The sequence below is a fragment of the Heterobasidion irregulare genome (assembly GCF_000320585.1).
Source record: "Heterobasidion irregulare TC 32-1 unplaced genomic scaffold scaffold_07, whole genome shotgun sequence".
NCBI lineage: Eukaryota > Fungi > Basidiomycota > Agaricomycetes > Russulales > Bondarzewiaceae > Heterobasidion > Heterobasidion irregulare.
This window is the reverse complement of record NW_009258203.1, coordinates 125,707-140,751: the sequence shown is the minus strand read 5'-3', so window position 1 is coordinate 140,751 and position 15,045 is coordinate 125,707. Positions and strand designations below refer to the sequence as shown.

Below are 15,045 nucleotides of genomic sequence, written 5' to 3'. Positions count from 1 at the left end.
TGGGGCATTGATCCTCAGATCCTGCTTTGTGGGATGTGCGCATTCTGTGCAAATTATAAGCAGACAGACTCATAGGATCAGTTGCTCTACTAGATTGAGATTGAGCCAATGGTGGCAACTTAGTGCAATGGGATATGGATGAGTGACGGGTATATGAGCTGCCAGTCTTGTTACATTGATGGTGTGGCAGGTGAACATCGTAACGCATGAGAATGTAGCGAGCAGAACATCTGTCCACTGCATGCCCACTTGTTGTCTGGGTAATGTTGAGAACTGCTGATTGAAATGGCGCAAAGATGCTCAGAATGCAGGGTTGGGCATTCATAGAGGGAATGTGCTGGCGGAGAGTGTTGTAGGACACAAGAACACAAAGCTAGCTCTTGCTTTGGTGATATCAAGAGCAAGAGGATATGATTGGGTCACTAAAAGAGGAGATATGATTATATGGGGCAGAGTGACAAATGAGAGGCAAGACAGATGGGGCCAGACAACATTAATGTTGTAGGTGATTATGCGATGGGGAGAATGTTACAATGCCTTTTGCCAAAATCTATCACTCCCCCCTCACGCAGAGGCAGGGGCTGGAAGACATTGAGGTGAGTAGATTGTGAGGGCTGGATGACTCTACACTCACCGGAGGGAGCTAACTTGGAGACTCCGCTCCTTGATAGTTGCATCTTGCACTAGCATGTGCCCATCTTTTGTGTCCCTGCCTAATGCAAATGTGCGCGTTGATACGCTAGAGGTGGCTCTAAGTGCCGAGCACAACACTAAAACAACCTCTAATGCAGGGGTGCTGGAGCTAGTATCTAATACACAAGGAATTGTTAGTGATGACTTTAGAAATTGAAGGCGTACTGAGAAGCAATCGGGGAGGGTGAGATTATAGCGCCCGAACGGTTTCGGGACTGCGCCGAACACCGACCGAATGTTCGGTCGGTCGTGTCGGCGATGCGGTCGGTAACGAGAAGGTAGTGTCGTGACCGACGACTACGTGCTTCAAGAGCCACACGGGACCCTGACAATATACGAGGGAGGACGGGGGTACGAGCGAAGGGACAAGTACGAACACGAATGAGGCCGAACGACGAGGATGACAAGTTTTCGGAGGTTGACGAAGACGATTTCGATGGTTGAGACGAATACGAATGAGCTCTGAACTGTGGGGTGCGAAAGCTGGTTTATTCCAGAGTTGTATGTAGGTTTTTATAGTAAACTGAGCCCCTAATTAAAATATTAAACAAGAAATGAGAGTAGATGTCGAATGGGCGCCAAGCCTTAGCGATCAGAGAAGATAAGAAGGTAGGTGAGATGTCCATATGGGTTCCGAAGGTGATAAGGTAAAAGGTAATTAGTGATGTCGAAATCCCGAACGTTCGGGATCCATCGCCCGAGTGTAGGTAGCAGGAACCGGCGTTGGAGAACCAATGAAAAATAAAGAAGAGGTATCGTACGACCAGGGTGGCCAAGCAATGGTGTAAGATCGCGTTTGACCGACCATGCGGAAGTCGGGACGATAAGCGATAAGGACCGACCGACTCACGGAGGACATCGGCCGATACGGAATACTGGCTCCGATCTCATACACACCTATCGTAACCCTCCTGTGCGGTCATGGTAAGTACGTGAAGTGTGGGCGAACTGACCCAAGTGCTGCCAAATCGTCCTTTGGTGGCTTGTCGTCGGTCGGGTAGGGACCGACCGTGTTCGGTAAAAGTCGGCATCTTCGGTACTTGTCTAGCACTGTTCGGTATCTCCCCAAAGCTTCCCGAATCCCTCCCTCGGACCCTAGCGTGGGTGCATGCTCATCAGCATGTCATTTCCCCCATCAGAGTCATGGTCCCACCTATCTGCCTCAGATGCGTGAATTGTGTTGCCTGCTGTGGAGTCTCCGCCCCTTATTCTTAACACATTTACGTCTATTGTGTCGCCTGCCCTCAAGCCCCCATCCCCCTTGTATGAAACATTTGTGGCCATCACATCGCCTCCTGTGGAGTCTTCATCCCCCCTGCCTGAAACAGTTGTGGCTGTCACGTCACTCCTGTGGAGTCCTCGTCCCACTGTCCTAACAGGTTCGTGGGCCTAATTCCACCTGCCCTCAAGTCGCCACCTTGCATGTGCTAGTGACCTCTTGGCTTGCAGGAGGCTCAACAGCCCTGGTGCGCTTGAATGTGGCGTGCCATGCGATGAGACTATCCAAGTGTTGGGGGATGGCTGCATAGGGAGCGTATAGTTTAGAAAATTAGGGACGGCGCACCAAGGTCCATGTTCAAGGTAAATCACTCTAACAAGATTTTTACATCATGTGTCATTCGTCCAGCATGAAAAATGCAGGCATTGTGATCTATCAAGCTTGCCAATTGTGTGCTCACGTTGAACTGAACAGGATGCAGCAGACGAGAATATGGCAGTCAGGTCATCTCACTGTCGCATGCAAGGTTATGGTCCTGTGCTGATGGAAACTTGAGAGAGGGACTGCATAAGGCAGGAAGGAAGGGTCGCTTGGAAGGAGGGAATATGCCAGAGGCCAGTTGCAGGAGAGAATAAGGTCAGCCCCACCATAGAAATATAGGCATGCAACAATGTTCCCCGCTCTGTTTGACAATGATGTGTTTGTGGTCGCTAGCAGATTGGTGCAGATGAAGAAGGAGGATGACTTGGGGGAGGATGGCATGGGTCCGAGGCATGATATGAGGAGACAGGACAAGGTTGATGTACATGGTCCATGGCTCAGGTGGTTTGGAGCATGTGTTGTCTCTCACATGGGTAACATGGAAAACAATGTGTCATTGGACAAAGGAAAAGGGAAGATGTCATTACAGGTGGGGAAGAGAGGGATGTGAGTCAAAAAATGGTGGGATCAACGAATATATGTTGGAGAAAGAGACCCCTTCAAGCATGTGACATGGATGAGGTCATATTTCCCTATGCTGACCTCTCACTCACTGCTCACACAGAACCACCTGCTATAGGATAAAGAGGTGAGCCAATCATGATAATTTGCCAAGGACTGTGCACTCACCACAGTATCCGCAGTTGGCAGCCATCGTCTCCTAGATGCTGACCATTCCCTTGACCACCATGGCAATCCTTCCTGATATGTGCCCACCCCCTGAGTTCCTGCCCAATGCATCACTGACTAACACGTTCCCACCCAACATGTTACTGCCTCCTGCTATGTGCTCACTCACAGAGTTCCCACCCAATGCATGGCCAACTGTTGCATTGCCGCATCCTGCTACATACTTGCACGCTGAGTTGCCGCCTGTCGTGTTGCTGCCTGTCACATTGCCACCTGTCACATTGTGGTCTCTGGCATGGCCAACTAACACGTCAATACCTCTTGTGTAAAGGGTCCTTGCATTGAGGTCTCTGGCGCAGCCACCTATGGAGCTGCCAGGTGACGCATCGCGTGCGCTTGGGTTGTCACCCCTTGGGTCTCTCGTGTTGCTGCCCTTCATCTTGCTGGCGGACGTTTTGCCTTTGGAGGGTGGTCGGTTGATGGGTGGGGGGCCACGGACAGGGTGCTTTGGTCTACCCATGTGGACATTCTATAAGAAGTGAAGGTGAGATGTCACAAGAAGGACATGGACACTTATAGACTGCGTGTGACAATACATGACTAAGATGAGATACTGGAATGTAGAGTGTCAAGTGGTAAGTTGCAATGCCCAAGTGGGAGTATGATAATGAGCATGCACCCATGCTAGGGTCTGAGGGAGGTATTCAGGAAGCTTTGGGGAGATACCAAACAGCGCTCGACAAGTACCGAAGACACCAACTTTTACCAAACATGGTCAGTCCCTACCTGATCAACAACAAGCCACCAAAGGATGTTTGGCAGCACTTGGGTCAGTTCACCCACACTTCACATACTTACCATGACCACACAGGAGTGTTATAATAAGTGTTTACAAGATCAGAGCCAGTAGTCCATATTGGCCGATGTCCTCCATAAGTCGGTTGGTCCTTATCGCTTATCTTCCCGGCTTCCACATGGTCAGTCAAACGCAATCTTGCACCATTACCTGGCTACCCTGGTCGTATAATACCTCTTTTTTATTTTCATTGGTTTTCCAATGCCTTTTCCTGCTACCTATGCTCGGGTAATAGATCCTGAATGTTTGGGATTTTGCCATCACTGATTAACTTTCACCTTATCACCTTCAGAACCCATATGGACATCTCACCTACCTTCTTATCTTCTCTGATTGCTAAGGCTTGGCACTCATTCGACATCTACTCTCATTTCTTGTTTAATATTTTACTTAGAGGCTCTGTTTACTATAAAAACCTACATACAACTCTGGAATAAACCAGCTTTCGCACCCCACAGATTCAGAGCTCATTCGCACTTGTCTCAACCATCGAAATCGTCTCCATCGACTCCCAAAAACTTGTCATCTTTGTTGTTTGGCCTTGTTCATGTACATACTTGTCTCTTTGCTCGTACCCCTCATCCTCCCTCGTATATTGTCAGAGTCCCGTATGGCTCCTGAAGCACGTAGTTGTCGGTTGCAACACTACCTCCTTGTTACCAACCGAATTGCCAACATGACCAACCAAACATTCGGTCGGTATTCGGTGCAGTCCCAAAACTGTTTGGGCGCTATAATTACACACTCATTGCTGCTGCTCAAGTGCGCCATCTATTTCTAAAGTCCTCACTAACAATTCCTTGTGTATCAGATACTAGCTCCAGCACCCCTGCATTAGAGGTTGTTTTGGTGTTGTGCTCAGCACTTAGAGCTACCTCTAGTGTATCAACAATAAGCATGAGGTAGGGTTTTGAGTTATTTAATACATGAAGACGTCTCTTATTATGTAATTTTCTCTACAGGTCTGTCAAGCTGTATGTTTTCCGGCCCTTCATTGCTTTTATCTGGCATTACAGGGCCAAAAACCAGTTATATCCCAGCAGGATGTCTCTGGCCAGTCACTGTTTCTTGTTAATCACTTGTTCATACTGTGTGTACTTAGTAGAGTGGACTTTAAATTTATGCAAGGGAGTGTGGTATAGTGGTCATGTTGTGTGATTGATAGTGGTTTGGATCCTTGGGATGTAGGGTTCGATTCCCCACTTTGACATGTTTGCTTCACTATTTTGACTGCAGTGGCCGCATGCTGAGGTCAGCACGCCAGAGATATCCGGCTGACCAGGCGCATCAGAGGGATCCGGGCCGCGGTGCTAGGTATGGTACTATCGTTGCACCGGAGTTGCAAATGGGATGGGAGGTTCAAAATCAAGCTCCTCGCAGCATTTTTTGACGGCACCTTTCAAAAAAATTCATAGTTGTTCATGTAAGTACTCTTCAAGTAGTGTAGTTTTTTTAAGAACAGAAATTGGGTGCAGCAGTGAGGAAGCAATGGATAATGGTTTTTAGGACAGTGTTCTCTAAAAGATGCTCAAGATCTCTCAGATCCTTGAGCTCAATTGCCAAAAGAAAAAATCGGGAAGATGAACAGGTACTACTGAAAACATATAGACAAATTTATTTGACTTTGAAGACTCCAATGCTCTTCACCAAATTGTTTTTGACGGGCAGTGTCTGATGGCAGGCAGAGTGACAGGGAGCCTCGGGCCACGTGATGCTTGGTCATCTTTTTGAATCTCCGCATGGCAAGCCGCAACTTTGCAACTGCTCGCAAATACAGCGCGTGCCGTAAAACCTTGTCAAAACATGGCAAGTGCAGCAAAAAAGCGCGCTAGGACACAGAAGGACGATGTAGAACACCGCCTTCAAGAGGCATGCAAATCTCTACAAAGTAATGTCCATAAATCCTATAGTTCTGCTGCTGAAGCTTTCGAGGTTAACTACCACACGCTGCGGAACCGATATCTAGGCCTCACTCGGAGGCCTGTTGAGGCCCATGAAGTCCAACAATTGTTGAACAATGCACAAGAGAAGGTGCTTGCTGATTGGTTAGTTTATTTAGGTCACACGGGCCATGCAGTTAGCAAGTGCACGATCGGTCCAAAAGTTGAGGCGCTGTGCGGAAGAACTCCTTCCAAAACTTGGCTCAAGGGGTTCCTGGAGCAGCACCCTGATCTGGTTCTTGGTCGACCGACTGGTCTAGATCCGAAGCGCGCGCAAGCGTTCAACTTCCCTACCACTGATCATCACTTCAAGCTCCTGAAGAGTTTTATTGATGAGCACAGGATTCCCTGGGAGAATATATACAACATGGATGAGAAGGGATTACAGTTGGGAGGTGGAAGGAAAGCTGGAAGGGAAAAATTGTTTTTTTCTCGTAGTCAGAGGTCACACACAGTGTTGTAGAGTGCAAATTTGCAACTCGTGACAGTGATCGAATGTGTCTCTGCCGACGGTGGGAATATCTTACCGGGGTTTGTTTTTCCCGGTGTGGAGCAGTGCCCGGAGTGGTCAGAAGGGACCGACAAGAGAATCATGTGCGTTATCATTCTGTTTTGATTTTTTTTTTGAGAATTAATTTATTTCTAGCATTGCAACCTCCGAAAATGGGTGGACCTCTGATTACATATGTACTGAGTGGTTTGCGAAGGGCTTCATTCCTCAGGTGAAGGCCCGAAATATCTCAAAGAAACCTATTCTGCTAATATATGATGGCCATGGCTCACATGAAGCAGATGGAATGCGAGAGCTTGCTTTAGAACATGGCATCCATCTTTTTTGCCTTCCACCTCACACAACCCACCGTCTTCAGCCACTCAATGTTGGAGTGTTTGGACCGCTTCAGCGGGAATGGAAGAAATGCTGCATAACATTTCTTGAGGACAAGAATCGGGAGCTTGCCTTGAAAGATGTCGTTCATGTCTATCTCGTGGCACGGAATCATGCCTTCAAGGTGGATACAATTTTGTCCACATGGCAAAAGAGCGGGATCCATCCCATCAATCCTCAAGTCTTTTCGGATGAGGATTTCGCACCTAGTCACGCAACGTTACGCCTCGCTAATGTTCCCTCATCATATCCGACCATCATGCCTTCCTTCAGTGATGATCCTTCATCTGATTCATCCGACGATACCTTCATCCCATGGGACAACTCTGACACAAGCTCTGACGACGATTTGGACAACTTTTCAAACAAGCTGGACAACAGCAGCACGTGCGACGAAGGAATGGCTGGAGAGGACTTGCGCAAAGACTCCTGCGCAAGTTTAGAGGACTCCGATGATGGCAATGATGGCGATGGCAACAAGAACCACGAGCACAAAGACGAGCATGAGCGCGAAGATGAGCACGACCACAACCACGAGTGCGACCACAACCACGAGCGCAACCACGAGCACAACCACGAGCACAACCACAACCACAAGCATTACAGGGACAAGAAGGACAGTGGCGGGACCGGTCGCAGTGGGGACGATGGCGGTGGCAACAGCGGTGGAGACGATAGCAGTAGCGATGGCGGTGGAGACAGCAGCAACAGCGATGGCGGTGGAGACAGTGACGGCAGGGACGGCAGTGGAGATGGCAGTGGCGGGGATGGCGGTGGAGACAACAGCAGCGGGGACGACGACAGTGGGGATGATGGCCTTGGTGGCAGAAAGGACGGCGAAGGTGGTGGCAGAAGGGAAGGCAGAGGCGGCGGCAGAAGGGACAGCGACAACAGCAATGACAACGACAATGACAACGAGGAGACTCAAAGGAGGGCTTGGACAGGCTGGAAATCTTGCACAGGCATGGAGCATACGCTGCCCTGTCACGATCTGATAGTGAGCGCGCTGGTGCGTCGTCCGGTCTCTTTCTTTCTTTCGTTAATTGCATTCTCACTGATCTACTCTATTTTAATCTATACAGAAGACTACTCAGTAATGCCATCCCACAGCAACAGCAGCAGATGGCGCACGCATTCCATGACGTCCGCACTCTCCACCCCTTCTTCAACCGCCTTTGCACTCCCTCCCTCACCCTACCCATCACAATCCTCCTCTCGACAAACCCGAGATCAACTTGAAATCCAGCACCTCCAAAATATTCTGCGGCAGCGCAAGTTTGAGATGTCGGAGATGGCGATACAGCTCAACGCTTCCAAGGCTCACTGTGCCCTCATGAAGCGGCACTTTGGTGTGGTCCAACACCAACTCAATTTGAAGACACACACACAGGGGGAACGTCATTTCAACACAACGTCACGAGTCCTCACATCGGCTGAAGCTCAAGCAGAGTGGCAGCTCGCGAAGACTGCGCGCACCGCAAAAGAAGCAAAAAAGCAGGAAGATGAGAAGAAGAAAAAGGATGCAGCCCGAGACTGTGAAGCCCGACGTGCAGTAACGTCAACAGTCTTCAGTGGGGGCTTGAAGACAAAGGCCAAGGAGGAACTGGGGGACATTGCGAGCGCGCTAGGATTGCTGGTCGAAGGTACTAACAAGGTCATCATAGAACACATTCAAACCCATCTTGACGCAATGCCCTCCCTCGCCGATGACCCCCGCTTTGCTGGTCTTTTTGCACGCCGTACACGAGGTTGCAAACATGCCGCGCGAGACTTTGAGCGTATGCAGCCCCCACTTGATGACACCCAGATGGCGCGCGGTCCATCAGTCTCACATGAGTCCGAACGTCCATCACAATGTCGACGATTCCATGCACCATTATTTCCTACCAAGCAAAATCCCCCCCTCCCGCATTGGCTAATATCCCTTTGCCGGAATCAGTGCCTCTGCCATGGCAGTCTTATTCGATGACACCAGAGGCAGGGCCCTCTCGCCATCCGGTCAGTCTCCTGACGGCCTTACAGCCCTTTTCTTATTACACACCTACGCACTCGCATGTTTTGTACCCTGATCAGAATTCCATGCCCTTCCCTTACAGCTATCCTCCTTTTGACCATTCTTACTAGCCAGGATCCTGTTCTCAAATCATTCCAATGTCTTACTTGACTCTTGCTGTGTTTATTTGTGTATCAATTTATCCATTGTTCATGTTGTGTCTCAAAACTTCGAGCTTCAAGCTGTGTGCCGGTACAATTACAGGCTGCCGGAGTTCAAATTTGAATGTGACAACATGTGACCCGATCGTCGGAAAGATTTGCAACTCCCAAGTTTTGCTCATTTTCGGACACACCTTCTCAATCATATCACAATAATTCTTTCAGTTCACTCTAAAATATAAAAAAATAACAGAACACATTTTAAGAAGCTTCCGCAGGTATGATAAAAAATTGGAGCGAAAGGAAGCTTAATTGAAGATGTTACGAAGAAATCTTTTTTTTTTTTGCCACTCCGGTGCAACGATAGTACTGAGACAACTGGATATCTCCGGCTGTGACCGGCCATCTCCGGCTGATGTGTGTACACGTCACGGTAATATCCGGGTAAGTGAAGTCCCTCCACATATCATAGCAATTCCATAATTATCATTTAGTGCATAGAGGACATAAGCAACATAAGCGGCTGTCGACATTCTAGTACAGCAACGACGCATATTGTCTGACCAAGTCAATGATAACAAAAAACTACATGCCTATGATCAAAGAGACTCAGACCAACCCTTTCGCGCCGATACTCACATGATAAACAAATCTGTTTAGATCGTTTCCCCCAACGACCGTCTAGAGTACCTCCTCTTCTTCCCAGGTTTAGTTGACTTACGACCTTTCTCATCTTGCTCATCATCCGCGTGCGTTGACCTCGAGTCTCTCTGGCTGCTTGGATGCATCACACTCGCTGGCATCCTCTCAGTTATACCTTGTGAGCCAGAAGCTACGGGATGATCCTCTCCTTGGTCTTGCGCGAAGGAGACCCTCCGATGCGATAGGGAAGGCGTCATCTTAGGCTTCATCCGGTCGATGACCCGTGTGCCCGCCGGCCGTGGGATACGGGAAGTTGACAGGTCCGCATCGCCTTCTAATGGACGCGCGACTCGCCTCCGTTTCTGATCTGGCGGATCCAAGGCTCCTTCGCCTCCACTCTTGCTGGATCCGTGGTTCAAAGACTGCTTGTTCGTCCGAGTGCCTTGGCCGTCCGAGGCAATTGCTAGTGAAGGGGCCGGCAAACGTCGAGTGATCCTCTGGCTCTGGGAGTCGTCTTCGACACGTACAGGTACGTTGAGCAGTGCACTTGCGCCCGTGCGAGGAACACTGGCCCCAGGAGATACTTTGCCCTTGCCCTGATGTCCCGAATCATGTCCAGTGCCCCTGGCGTGCGATGCACTTACAGCCTGAGAGTGTTTCGCTGTCGTCCAAGTGGTATTGTGTGAAGCCATTTTGCTGGCGCCAAGAGTACGAGAATTGGCTGGTACCGAGCCACGTCCAGGAGACCCTGAGGCACGATGAGAGTACTTGATCTTAGATCCAGCCGGAGGAGAACGGTGTCTTACTGTCGTCCAAGCCGAGTTTTCCTGCGCGGTCGCCATGTTCTGTATGGGTATGCTACTACCAGTTGCCAGTTTCCTAGATTGAATGAGTTCCTGTGGAGATGGTCCTGCTACGCCGGCCCTATTCCATGCATTTCTTGGGATGGCTGTCGGAATCTTCATTGGTACACCACGACTTGCCTGCCTAGATGTGCCGATTGGGGCCTTCCCAGATGCGACTGACCTCCTCGCTGCCGCCACTTGGCTGTACAAGGGGGCCTCGATGGGCACCACTGGAGCAAGTACAGCAAGATTGATGATATTGGCGGGCGGGATAGTCTGAGCAGGCGGGATAGTCTGAGCAGGCGGGATAGTCTGAGCAGGCGGGATAGTCTGAGCAGGCGGGATAGTCTGAGCGGGTGCAGCGAGTGCAATGGATGTAGCAGTCTGGTCGGGGTCCAGAGCAGAGGTGGAAGTGGGAATGGATGCGTGAGAAGACTCGCTGGGCTCGCCGGATGCCTCTGGGTTTGCGACCGATACGTGAGTTAGGAGGACTTCTGTATCTGTGACATTGTCCACAGGATCATGGCTATCTTGGGCTTCTTTATCATTTTGACGTCTGGAATAGCGCTTACTCCTGTCGGAGTCAATCTGACCATCATTGTGCCCCGGCCTCAGGCCCGGGTGGTCGAGCTGTTCCTGTTCCCCTTCTGAGTCAGTGGTCTCGTCTTCCGATGACAAACGCTGTGACTTTATGTGGAACGTCGATGGAACAACTGCGTTAATCCACGAACCATAGACCTTCTTCATTTTGAACAGCGCCTCCATCGCTTGTATAATGTTGACCTTGAAAATGTCAGCGACCACGAGCGCCAGTTCCTGTAGTACTTCCCCTTCCGATTCCTCTGCCGATTCCTCTCCTGTCGATTCCTCCGCCGACTCTTCCGCCGATTCCTCCCCTACCAATTTTTTTCCTCCCAATTTCGTCCCTGTCAATTTCGCCCCTGCATTCAAGAGAACGAAATGGGGTAGGGCATGGGAGAGAAGAATCGGCAATGTGTCAAACGGGTAACAATGACATGACCAATCGGATTTGGCTGCGGGACGATTCATCTTCGATGTCTTGTCTTGGGTGGCAGGAATTCCTGTTTCGCTTGCAGGAAGTCCCACACGGGCTTCATCGCCGGCATCTACGAGTAGCTGATCGGTGTCTGACACTAAAAAGTCTTTATCAGAAATCAAGCTGTCACTTTGGATAGATAACTTGGATTGGGGCTCAGAAAGACCGACATTTAATGCAGCGACGTTGGAACCGGATGCAGGATAGTCGACCTCAGAAGTGGCGGGCGATAAGGAGTTGGGATTGGACACACTGTGACCAGTAAGTAAAGGAGTGACAGATGGTAAGGAGTGGGAATCAGATGCAGAATGATCGCCATCGGAAGTGGTAGGCCATGTGGGGATAGCCTCGGACTTCGATACATCCTGATTAGTGTCAGTAGTGGGGGGCAGCGAAGGGTTAGAAGTCGAGGAAATATGAGTGGTGGGTGAAATGGGGTCGTCATCCCTGTTGAAGCGAAATATATTTGTAATTTTATTCGTAAGTGGAACGAGGCGATACTCGAAGATGTCCACGTCGCCATACAACTAGTGTACAAGATCAACAATGATACTCATTGAGCATAACGAATCAGGGCTTACCGACATGATGTCTGGGGGGTCTTCAGATGATAATTCCTCGAGAGCCACTCTACGGGCATCAAAGGCCTCGATGATCTTCAATGGAGGCATTAAGAGGAACATGTCCTGGTCATAGTTCCAATGCCAATCCTTTCGGACTAACAATCATGTAAAATCAACCAGAAAAGGAAGGGCAGGACGAAAGAAGAACATTTACTCACATTTGACCATGTTTCTAGGCTCGTCAACGTGGAGAGTTTTATACTTTTGGCCCAGAGCCCACTCGCACCTCGTGAGCTACAAAGCAATCAATCGCACTTCATACCCGGCAACAGGAATCTACTCACCAGTTCAGGATCGTTGTTCCAGGCTTGGGGGAGCAGATGAGCGTTATCAATCCCTGTCTCCTTCGCCAGGTCACGGGTGAGCAGGCATTGTCCACCGTTTGGATCTAATTCCTTCACATTGTTCTTGCTGGCGGCGCTTGTAGACATGCCAAGGGGACGCCTATGTCCAAAATGTAGTAATCCGGAGCGATTAGCGTTCGGAGACCTGCCTCCAGGACTGTAGGAAGGGTCATCGCTTCTGTCCACTTCTTCATCCGACTCACTGGTGTACTCCTCTTGCGAATCATTCGGCGGAGCCACCTTCATTGTCGTTCCAAAGGATTCCTCCTCCTCCTCCTCCTCCTCCTCCTCCTCCTCACCAAGGGTAGTAGGAGGTGTCAATTCGCCCTTGGGCTGTTCACGGTCGGGACCATCAGGCCTTGTCGTTACGGGGTCTTCATTGAATGTGGTGTTGGCCAAGCTCGGATCAGATTCCACACCTATGTGCGCAAGAGCAGGGCTAGGAATAGATGACTGGATGGAAGGGGTCATGGACATGATTCAGAAAATAGTCAAGTGGAAGGAAGGGAAGGGAAGTTGCGGGGTGAGTTGATTGAGAGGCAGAGTCAGAGGTAACACACTTTATACTGTCGCAATGTTTTCCACCTTGCCACAGACACATGAAGCCTTGAGGCGTCAAGCGGAATAGGGTGCCGAAGTAAAAGCCACATTGTGGACAAAGGTTCATTCTAGGGATCGCACATTGGTGATCAACGTACTAGCCCTCAATCACAATAAAGCATTTCATACCTTCAAGCCCCATCGCCGACCTTCACATCAACGGCAATCTAGATACGGAGATGAAGCGGAGGTCACCAAAGCTCAACGCACCACCTCGAACAATGCTGATCACCATTAATGGACATCTCGGGTTACATGATCGCTTTGATCGAAAGCCATATACAGATAATAGTATTCAACCGTAGAGGGTCTAGTCCAGCTAGGTTACTGTCACAATTGCGTCGCACAAGGGATACATTACGTTGAAAGCATCCTCCGACTCGGCTCTCGACGGTATAGTATCACTTGTTCATCGTCTGCGACACAAGAAGTCCACCCGCCAGATAATCGAGCCTCCCGTTCACAGTTCTTGACCCATCGTTTTGAGGCTGTGATCACGCGACGGAGCCGGATCTTTTCATATTCTGCGTCCATCTCGGTATCCCACCCAGAATCTCCTACGATTAGAACGTCCGGTCGGCATGCAGTGACACGCGAGAAGGTGGTGGCATATCTGACAAGATTCGACTGCGGGCACACCGCGTCGATAACTTTGTCAGTTGCCTTGATTCGCTTCCCCGAGCGGCTAGCCCCTTGCGATGCAAATCTTGGTTGAACGGGCTCGATAGGGCCAGAGCGCGACTGCGACTCAGTCCTTCGCGGTGATGTCACAAAGGTCGCAGGATGCACACGGCGTTTCCATGTGCAATACGTTTGATACACCACGATGAGGGCAAAGTTGGCTTTATCGTGAGAGACTCCATAGATACGGGCCAGAAGCAAGGTAGTTGTGTCCAGTTTGGGAAACATCGACACAAGCTTCCTACCAGCATCGCATACCACGAAGTGGGGTTTGACTTTTGAGAAAATTGGCGGCAGAGTGTCGAATGGATATGGATAGACGGAGGTGCCTGCAGTCTCGTCGTTTCCATCCTCGGCTTGGCAGCAGCGGGAAACAGAAGGAACATCGGGAAACAGCGGCACGAGGCGATATTCAAAAGTTTCCGCACCGTTATATATCTAAGGAATATGTCAAGCTCTATACAGCAATGCAGAATTCAGAAACGTACATCCTCAATCGAGGGAACATTGCCCTTACTCAGCAGAAACCTTTCCCAGCGGTCCCACAGCTTGTCGATTATATCCATCGAGGGCATCAGGGCCCAGCGATTAGATTCAAATAAATCACGCCAATCATGACGAACTGAAGACTGTGAGGACAAGAATTTTTGGCAATGAAGAGTACGCACGCGATATGGCGTTAGAGTCTGTATCCATTTGAATGGTATCATATTTCATTCCCCACGCCCATTCAAGACGCGATAGCTTGATGGATCGGTTAAAATTAGCTTAGGCGCAGGAGAATCTTGCAAAGACCGACCAGAGGATGATTGTTCCAGTGGCGCTCATGAAAGACATAGCAGAGATGGACCGAAGACTCAGTCTCCAAGTCTCCTGTTACGAGACATTTCTCTGTATCTTTAGAGGGCTCATCTGGAATATGGTTCTTCGAACTAGCTCTGCACCGCTTCTTGTCTAGAAAGGGTGAGCATTTCGCGTATGAATAAGGATAGAGACATACTTGGAGAGGTGCAGGAAGAATATTTGGATTCAATATTCTTAGACAGGCTGGTGGCCATTGAAGAGAAATTTGAGAGGAAGATGTAGACAGTGAACTACACTGAAACTTGACGGAGAAGTTGAACATCTGAATCGCAGTGTCACGTCCTCGTATCCGACCACGTGCGCGCGTGACGTGGTGAACATTTTACAACACAGATCCTCCCCTTAAGACGATGCAATAGTACACCACCGAGAGACGCCGGTTTAGTCAAGTCGTGGATGTTCAGATGATGGACACATAGTGTCTATGTCGATTCATTACAGTATCAATGGATCCGGTTTGGGCGTGATTCAACAATCTATTTCGACGATACCCTCAACGTTTACTAGTCACTGTCCAACGAGGCCTTCTAT

The 15,045-nt window shown here is 49.5% G+C and overlaps 6 protein-coding genes across 6 annotated transcripts; 2 read left to right on the top strand and 4 right to left on the bottom strand.

Annotated features, from left to right (window-relative positions):
* Nucleotides 1-553: 553 nt before the first annotated feature.
* Nucleotides 554-2,117, bottom strand: HETIRDRAFT_419180 (uncharacterized protein; the record flags this gene model as incomplete). The annotated part of the gene is made up of 4 exons (XM_009549735.1): nucleotides 554-581; nucleotides 635-739; nucleotides 1,847-2,008; nucleotides 2,035-2,117. The coding sequence occupies 4 exons, from the start codon at nucleotides 2,115-2,117 to the stop codon at nucleotides 554-556; spliced, it is 378 nt and encodes a 125-aa protein (XP_009548030.1).
* A 936-nt stretch (nucleotides 2,118-3,053) lies between these two features.
* On the bottom strand, nucleotides 3,054-3,542 carry HETIRDRAFT_419179 (uncharacterized protein; the record flags this gene model as incomplete). The annotated part of the gene is made up of 1 exon (XM_009549734.1): nucleotides 3,054-3,542. The coding sequence occupies one exon, from the start codon at nucleotides 3,540-3,542 to the stop codon at nucleotides 3,054-3,056; it is 489 nt and encodes a 162-aa protein (XP_009548029.1).
* Nucleotides 3,543-3,664: 122 nt separating this feature from the next.
* HETIRDRAFT_321751 (uncharacterized protein) lies at nucleotides 3,665-3,904 on the top strand (the record flags this gene model as incomplete). The annotated part of the gene is made up of 1 exon (XM_009549733.1): nucleotides 3,665-3,904. A coding segment is annotated over one exon (240 nt), but the record flags the coding sequence as incomplete, so codon positions are not given.
* A 1,777-nt stretch (nucleotides 3,905-5,681) lies between these two features.
* Nucleotides 5,682-8,828, top strand: HETIRDRAFT_419178 (uncharacterized protein; the record flags this gene model as incomplete). The annotated part of the gene is made up of 7 exons (XM_009549732.1): nucleotides 5,682-6,262; nucleotides 6,284-6,412; nucleotides 6,465-7,546; nucleotides 7,627-7,713; nucleotides 7,787-8,560; nucleotides 8,596-8,702; nucleotides 8,778-8,828. The coding sequence occupies 7 exons, from the start codon at nucleotides 5,682-5,684 to the stop codon at nucleotides 8,826-8,828; spliced, it is 2,811 nt and encodes a 936-aa protein (XP_009548027.1).
* A 686-nt stretch (nucleotides 8,829-9,514) lies between these two features.
* On the bottom strand, nucleotides 9,515-13,019 carry HETIRDRAFT_172027 (uncharacterized protein; the record flags this gene model as incomplete). Its single annotated transcript, XM_009549731.1, has 5 exons — nucleotides 9,515-11,929; nucleotides 11,984-12,120; nucleotides 12,184-12,259; nucleotides 12,310-12,822; nucleotides 12,930-13,019. 5 exons carry the CDS (start codon nucleotides 13,017-13,019, stop codon nucleotides 9,515-9,517), a joined length of 3,231 nt encoding a protein of 1,076 aa, XP_009548026.1.
* A 307-nt stretch (nucleotides 13,020-13,326) lies between these two features.
* Nucleotides 13,327-14,708, bottom strand: HETIRDRAFT_322579 (uncharacterized protein; the record flags this gene model as incomplete). Its single annotated transcript, XM_009549730.1, has 5 exons — nucleotides 13,327-14,088; nucleotides 14,139-14,272; nucleotides 14,319-14,394; nucleotides 14,450-14,604; nucleotides 14,651-14,708. The coding sequence occupies 5 exons, from the start codon at nucleotides 14,706-14,708 to the stop codon at nucleotides 13,327-13,329; spliced, it is 1,185 nt and encodes a 394-aa protein (XP_009548025.1).
* Nucleotides 14,709-15,045: the final 337 nt, after the last annotated feature.